The sequence below is a fragment of the Fragaria vesca genome, linkage group LG6 (assembly GCF_000184155.1).
Source record: "Fragaria vesca subsp. vesca linkage group LG6, FraVesHawaii_1.0, whole genome shotgun sequence".
In the NCBI taxonomy this organism is placed as follows: domain Eukaryota; kingdom Viridiplantae; phylum Streptophyta; class Magnoliopsida; order Rosales; family Rosaceae; genus Fragaria; species Fragaria vesca.
The window spans coordinates 3,508,289-3,515,588 of NC_020496.1; the positions used below are offsets into that span (position 1 = coordinate 3,508,289).

A 7,300-nucleotide genomic window follows, 5' to 3' on the forward strand; every position below is an offset into this window, starting at 1 on the left:
CTCTCTCTCTCTCTCTCTCTCTCTCTCTCTCTCTCTCTCTCTCTCTCTCTCTCTCTCTCTCCGATCGTAAACTTTCTCTCTCTTCAAAACAGAAATTTGAAAATGGATCTCGTCTGGTATATATACTCCACGGGTTGAGGGTATTTTCGACAGAAAAAACTGTTAAAAATTGGCCCATTAAAAAAGTTTTGTCCAATAGGGCACATTTTACACACCTTATATTGAAGTGGACACATTTCTTTTAAAAACATTTAAATGGACAAAATGAAGCTTAAATTAGTACTAAAGTGTCATTTACTTTTAAATTAATAACATCAACCAAATCATAAGTTTTTATAGACTAATGTATAATACCAAGTACTACATAAGGGAATCACACGTACATAGGAGATGCATGTATGCAATTTGTAGATCCATATATGATGGGTTTCTAAAGGTTTTCCATAAAAAGCGTTTAATTACTTTGCTTAATTACTTCCTTAATGCATGATTTATATATGGGCTGAAGGCGTTTCCAGATATAGTAAATGACCTCATTGAGTGTTCCATTCTTCTTCATCTGCAATATAGTTTCCGATTGCAGCCCATTGCCATCAAAAGTCACCCTATTGTAGGTGAGTTTCTCTTCCCACTAGTATTCATTGCATGCATCTTGATTGATGGCAACCTATTGAATTGACATATGATCATTTGCTTATATATAATGAGTTTAATTAATTCCTCATTATATATGATGGGTTTAATTCCTCAGGTAAGGGATCTTGCCGTTGGTCTATGATGAACGTATAATTTATATAGGAGGGGTAGCTAGAACAGAAGACCAAAAAGAAGGGACAGAGAGAAAATGGTAGGGTTTTGCAAGATGACAGAAGAGATATTGATGCAAATCCTATCAAGAACGCCTCCTAAATCTCTAATGCGATTCAAGTGTATCCACAAGTCATGGTATTCTATGATTAATGATACGCAATTTGCAGCCAAACATCTTCACTCTTACAACAATCCATCTTCCTCTACTTCCTTCCTCGTCAAGCGTCCTGTGATCCTCAGAAGTGAAACGAGCAATGAGAACGTTGTACTTTCATATCTTCGTCTAGAAACTTATAGTAATGCTGATGATGAAGACCCTCATTTCGTAGTTGAAGACCTCATTGTTCCACCTCTGAAGGGTCTAAAGGCTAAGGGCCAATTTATTGATGGCATCATTTTTCTGACTATGTACGCCGGCGACCTTTTCTTGTACAATCCGGCAATCAAAGAATTCAAGATTATTCCGGCATCATGTTATCATGCTTGTTTCTGGAGCATGGTGGGATTTGGATATGATCTCAAATGTAAAGATTACATAATTCTAGAAATTGCGAATTGTTATGGTGAGAATGCTCCTAAAGCTGCAATTTACACACTAGGCACTGATTCTTGGAGAGAGATCAATACCGATCACTTACAAACTGAAGATACCTACTTTTGGCCGACCGCGTGTGATTTGTACTCTAAGGGTGTTTTCTATTGGTTTGGTTATGAGGAAAAGAAGGGCTTGGATGAATATGAAAGATTTGAGGAGACAAACAAGCAAGTGATGATTCTGTATGATACAGCAGATGGGCTATTTCACATTGCAATGCTTCCGGATAGTTTTAATGAACCTGCATGCGGTGTTCATGATATTCATGTTGCATTGTTGAATAAGTCCATTGCTCTTTATGGTTTTAGCATGTTCGAATCAATTCATTCTATTCAAATATGGGTGACGGATGACATACGAGGCGGCGATGAGGGATCTTGGACAAAATATTTGTCCTTAGAGCCTGTAGATGCTGTTCGGAGGTCATTGGCCTTTTGGAAGATAGACGAGGTTCTTATGATTGCCAAAGATGGCCGTGTAGTTCTTTATAACCTCGTAACCGGAAAGCTCCAATATTTTCCCATTCATGGCGTGAACCTAGGAGACGATATTCAGGGCATTGTTTGTGTTGATAGTATAGTTTCTGTCAAGGGAAAACAATAATCTAGAGATTGAAAGAGAATATCACGACACAAATTTACACGACGCAATTTTAACCGTTCATAACAATTCATATGTTTGACCACCATGTTTCTATATTATTTCCTTTAATCATGATAATCCATATATGTATGTGAAGATACATGCCGTGTATTAAAAATATTCTCAATTTGTATGCATGTTGTATAAATACACGTCGTGCATATAAGAATTTCTAAGATTGAAAAGACATACGTACCTTGTCTTTGTTGTATAATGGTAACTTTATTGCATATTGTACATTTTCGAGCGGGCCTGTGAATTATGAATTTAAGGTGTAATATCCAACACTTTTTAATATTTCATTTGTAAGCTAGTGAATTCGATTCAGATAAAAAAAAACACATATATACGTTGTAATCCGATGAACTGTTCGTCCAGAAATGTACGTTTTGTTAATATACTTATGGAGAATATCAACCCGGACGTAATCCGCCGTACCCAACCCTGCCTATATTTCTATGTCGTCTGAAAACTTGAAATGTCATTTGATCCATGCTTGTTGATAACTTGATATCATTAATTAATCAAATTCCACAGATCGTTTTTCTGTAACAAATAAAACATACATGAAGAAGAGATATACATTATATTTTGCTAGCTAGTTTCTGCATGCAGGCAAGTAGAAGAAAGGGAAAATGAAAAAGATGAGGTGAAAGGATCCAAGTTGAGTATATAGGGGTTGAGAGAGAAACCAGGGGATCCGACAATTCCATCCTCTCCTTTTTTTCCTATTGATCGAGGCCATGAAAGAGTTCAACTTTCCATAATCCCTGTTAATAAAAAAAAATTAAAAAAATTCCTTAATTCTGTGCCAGATATTGTCTCTAAGGTGGGTGAAGCTATGAAATAATTGAAAGAAATTCATTATTCGTCTTAAAATTATATCACGTGGTGGTGCTATAACAATCTACAATTGTTCTAGGCTGCCTTAAGGTAATGTGGTTTTGCTTGATGAATAGCTAAAGAACCATGCAAAAACAAAGGGACACAGCAATCATGGAGAAGTTCTGCAAAATGACAGAAGAGATGGTGGTGTCAATCCTATCACGGTTGCTTCCGAAATCTCTAATGCGATTTAAGTGCATCCACAAATCCTGGCATTCTCTGATCAATAGTCCCCAGTTCATTTCCAAGCATCTCCACTCTCACCAGAACCTGTTTTCCTCCACAACCATCCTCTTAAAGCGTCCTGTAATGCGCAGAACTGACACTGGGATTGAGGAAATTGTTTGTTCGTTCCTTAATCTTCGTAATGCAAACGATGGTGGTGGGTATAACCTTCGTTATGATATCAAGGACCTCGAGTTTCCGCCTTCAATGGGTTTAAAAACTAGGGGACAATTTATTCAGATACCTATTGATCGACGTTATCATGATTGCGCATATATCATTGGTCATTGTGATGGGGTATTCTGTCTAGCTCTTTATGATGCAAAACACCTTGTTTTGTACAATCCAGCAATCAAAGAATTCAAGTTTCTTCCCGAGTCATGCCTTCAAGATAAGAACATGGGTTCAGTGGGATTTGGCTATGATCCCAAGTCCGAAGATTATATACTCGTTAACGTTGTAAGTTACGGCGAGCAATATTACAAGGATGATCGTCTCGTTATTGATCCTTTGAGAGCAGAAGTTTACACAATGAGTACCAATTGTTGGAGAGAGATCAAGATTCACAATCTGGAAACAGAAACTACGTTTATTTGGCCTAGACATTTTCAAGTGTACTTCAAGGGTAATTGTTACTGGTTGGCACATGAAAAAAGGAAGGAATATATCACTTTGTATGACAGACTTGAAGAGTACTACATTTGGGAAGCAATTGTTTGTTTTGACACCGCCGATCGGATTTTCCGAAATATATTGGTTCCGGATTGCTTGTACGAATTTCCGATGCATGACTTGGACCTTACAGTGTGGAACGATTCCACTGCTCTTTTTGGGTTTTATCGTGGTGGAAGTCGACCCTTTGAGATTTGGGTGATGACTAAGTTTGATGGTCTCAACTCTTCGTGGATTAAACAGCTTTCCGTCGACATTGCGAGATCTCCTATACCATTGACACTTTGGGAAAGCAATGAGATTCTTTTGGTTTTCATACGTAAACAAATAGCTTTGTACAGCTTTGTAAATGAGAAGTACCAGTATTTACCAGTTTATGGTGCGAGTTTTTTTCAGGCTATTCCTTATGTAAATAGTATAGTTCCAGTCAAGAGGTAAATAACCTTAAGAATAAAGATTCTTACCCTTCACTATGAACTTCAGTAGTAATCAAATATGTGTTGATATTTCTTGTTTATAGTACAAAGGAGGCGCAGTATTGAACATTTGAACTCACATTGCAAGTTATATCTGTCATGACTTTATGCTACTATATATTAACGACGTCAACATTCTTTCCAAATGAAAACTGTCACTGAATAAATACAGTGGTTCGATTAACAAAGCACATATTATGTTTGCATTCTGTACATGTTTTGTGAAACTGGTGTTCTCTTTTCCGTCTAGCAAGTGAGTGTTCTAACTTCTAAGCCACATTTAAGCTGTACGTGCAACAAACTAGTACAGCACCATGCCAAGCGCCATTTCTATGAATATTAAATTTTCGGTTTTACTTTGTTGTACACCAATTAATTTAAGTTCTTAGTAAACAGTATTACCTCGTATAGAAATCCATAAGGTTTAATTTGATGTCGTAGGCATAAATACGTGTATTTATTTATAATGAAGGCCAGCCGATCATATAGCTTTGGGTGCTAGTACCTGACGACTAGGTATTAAACATGCTTGTGATGTAATTTGTTGTACACCAATTAATCTAAGTTCTTAGTAAACAGTATTACCTCGTATAGAAATCCATAAGGTTTAATTTGATGTCGTAGGCATAAATACGTGTATTTATTTATAATGAAGGCCAGCCGATCATATAGCTTTGGGTGCTAGTACCTGACGACTAGGTATTAAACATGCTTGTGATGTAATGTTTCCTTCTGAACATAATATTGTGAATGAATTAAATGATGAGTTGAAAAGGTCAACCAGGACATGCATGAAATTGGATCCGGTAATCAAACTGGAGAGGTCAACTGTAGAAGGTGTCACCTGGTTTCTCTCTTAGCCTCAGCTTGGATTTATCACTTCGATCATTATCCTCTCATATGAACCACATTTCCAAGACCTTATAATCCAAGGAAGTGTCTCGGCCGGTTTGCCATGTTTTAATTTCGTAACTCTATCCACATGATTTTCTTTTCTTGACGATTTTCTAACCAAGCTATGAAGCTGAATGCCGTGAGAGGTGGATTTTACTCATTTCCTATGTTGCACGACGACAACAATCAATTAATAGAGACTGAAAAGCGGGATTACATTTGGATATAGATACATGAAACCGAAACTGTCATGAAAAGCAAAACATCATGAAGTGGAACGACTCAGCATTCTGCTTTCAAAATGGTGAATCTGAAAGTTTCAGTCACCAGACGAAATTGACACCTTTCGGGATACCATAGGCGTAAGATGGATATGTGATGTGAGAAGTACGCTCATATTTACAGGTAAAAAAGGGAAAGAGAGAAATAAGTAGAGAAGGAATGACGACGTTTAGTGAAATGTTGGAAGAGATGGTGGTGCGAATCCTATCAAGACTGCCACCCAAGTCTTTGGTACGATTCAGATGCGTCAGTAAGTTATGGAACACCATCATCAATGATCCTAGCTTCGTAGCCAAGCACCTTTCCATTTCCAGGCACAACAAATTCGTTTCTGAGACATGCATCCTTGTCAAACATACTCTCTTCAAGGATAGAAGCATTACAAATGAGGAACAGACTGCTGCTTTCAGGAAAAAGCAGTTCGACTATAGCAACGAAGATCTTCTACTGTCACTACTTCATATTTGCAACGATGATGACGATGGTGATGGTGATAATCTTACTTTTGTTGTTGAGGACCTTGATGTTATGTTTCCTTCGAGTACAGGTCCCTCAAGTCTACGAATTATAGGGCATTGTGATGGGATCATTTGTCTAAACAATAATGTCGATGATGTCTTGTGCAATCCCGCAATTAGAGAATTCAAAGTTCTTCCTGAGTCTTGTGTCCTTTATGATCTCCCTCCTAGAGCTGAAGAAGATGACGATGAAACTGCACCATGGTCAATGACAGCTGCTATGGGATTTGGCCTTGATTCCAAAGCTAAAGAGTACAAAGTTGTTAGAGTTGTTGAAACAACGTCTGGTCTGTGTACTTATCATCCTACAAGAGCAGAGATATACACCATAGGTGCTAATTCTTGGAGAGAGCTCGAGAATGTTGATATAGCTATAGGATGTCACCCCTCTTGGGCTCCTTCTTTTGTCTTGCACTTCAAGGGAATTTGTTATTGGTGGGCATTTGCTGCGGGAGACAAGGAAGTCATCCTTACATTTGATATGAGTGATGAGCAATTTCATCCGATACCGGTGCCAGATTGTTTTGATTTTTATAACGATAGGTGCTACAGGAGCACCGCTGTGTTGAAAGATTTCATTGTTCTTTTAACCTATGAAACAGGTGATGAAGTTCCTAAATCTTTTAATATATGGATGATGGATGAGTCTACAGGTGTTAAGGGTTCATGGATAAAATACTTGGCGTTCGGACCGGTGGAAGGCATCCAAATTCCACTAGTATTTTGGAATACTGAGGAGCTTCTAATGGTTAGCAGTGATAGTCGTGTAGTTTCCTATAACATAGGTACCAAAAGGCTCCACCGTTTTCCCATTCAAGGTGTGGAAGGCGCGCTCCATCTGCAAGCTGTTAATTATGTGAATAATGTTATTTCTGTCAAAGGAGACTGCAAGCATGAGAGTTCGCATAGATAATTCTATCTAAGAATGGATTTTAATACTAATCGATATGTCCGGCGAAGATGACACATTTTTTTGTTGTTGAAGCCCTAGATTAATAATTATAAGGGTAGTGCTAGAGGGTTTTAATAAGGCCTAACATTAATGGCCTTAATCCTATGTGGCATGTCATTTCACATAGACACGTCATCAATTTAATAAATCATGTCATTTCATTCTTAGGTAAAAATACAATCTTAAAACCTTAATAATTAATGGATGCTACATACTAATATGAAATTTTTCTTACCGTTTTAATATGGATTTATATATACCAAATTTAGTTAATTTATTAATAATAATGACCAAGTTAATAATCATACCAAATTAGGCTTTTATAGCATAAATCAATTTCGTAAATTTA

The 7,300-nt window shown here is 37.3% G+C and overlaps 3 protein-coding genes across 3 annotated transcripts; all 3 read left to right on the forward strand.

The window, feature by feature from the left end:
* Positions 1-844: 844 nt before the first annotated feature.
* Positions 845-2,008, forward strand: LOC101311596 (F-box/kelch-repeat protein At3g17530-like). The gene has a single exon (XM_004304847.1). It carries the CDS (start codon positions 845-847, stop codon positions 2,006-2,008), a length of 1,164 nt encoding a protein of 387 aa, XP_004304895.1.
* A 1,035-nt stretch (positions 2,009-3,043) lies between these two features.
* Positions 3,044-4,267, forward strand: LOC101311887 (F-box/kelch-repeat protein At3g06240-like). Its single transcript, XM_004304848.1, has one exon. It carries the CDS (start codon positions 3,044-3,046, stop codon positions 4,265-4,267), a length of 1,224 nt encoding a protein of 407 aa, XP_004304896.1.
* A 1,373-nt stretch (positions 4,268-5,640) lies between these two features.
* Positions 5,641-6,912, forward strand: LOC101312177 (F-box/kelch-repeat protein At3g06240-like). Its single transcript, XM_004304849.1, has one exon. It carries the CDS (start codon positions 5,641-5,643, stop codon positions 6,910-6,912), a length of 1,272 nt encoding a protein of 423 aa, XP_004304897.1.
* Positions 6,913-7,300: the final 388 nt, after the last annotated feature.

Excerpts from the sequence above, each read along its gene's own strand:
- LOC101312177 (XM_004304849.1), top strand. The coding sequence starts at position 5,641 with ATGACGACGTTTAGTGAAATGTTGGAAGAGATGGTGGTGCGAATCCTA.
- LOC101311596 (XM_004304847.1), top strand. The coding sequence starts at position 845 with ATGGTAGGGTTTTGCAAGATGACAGAAGAGATATTGATGCAAATCCTA.
- LOC101311887 (XM_004304848.1), top strand. The coding sequence starts at position 3,044 with ATGGAGAAGTTCTGCAAAATGACAGAAGAGATGGTGGTGTCAATCCTA.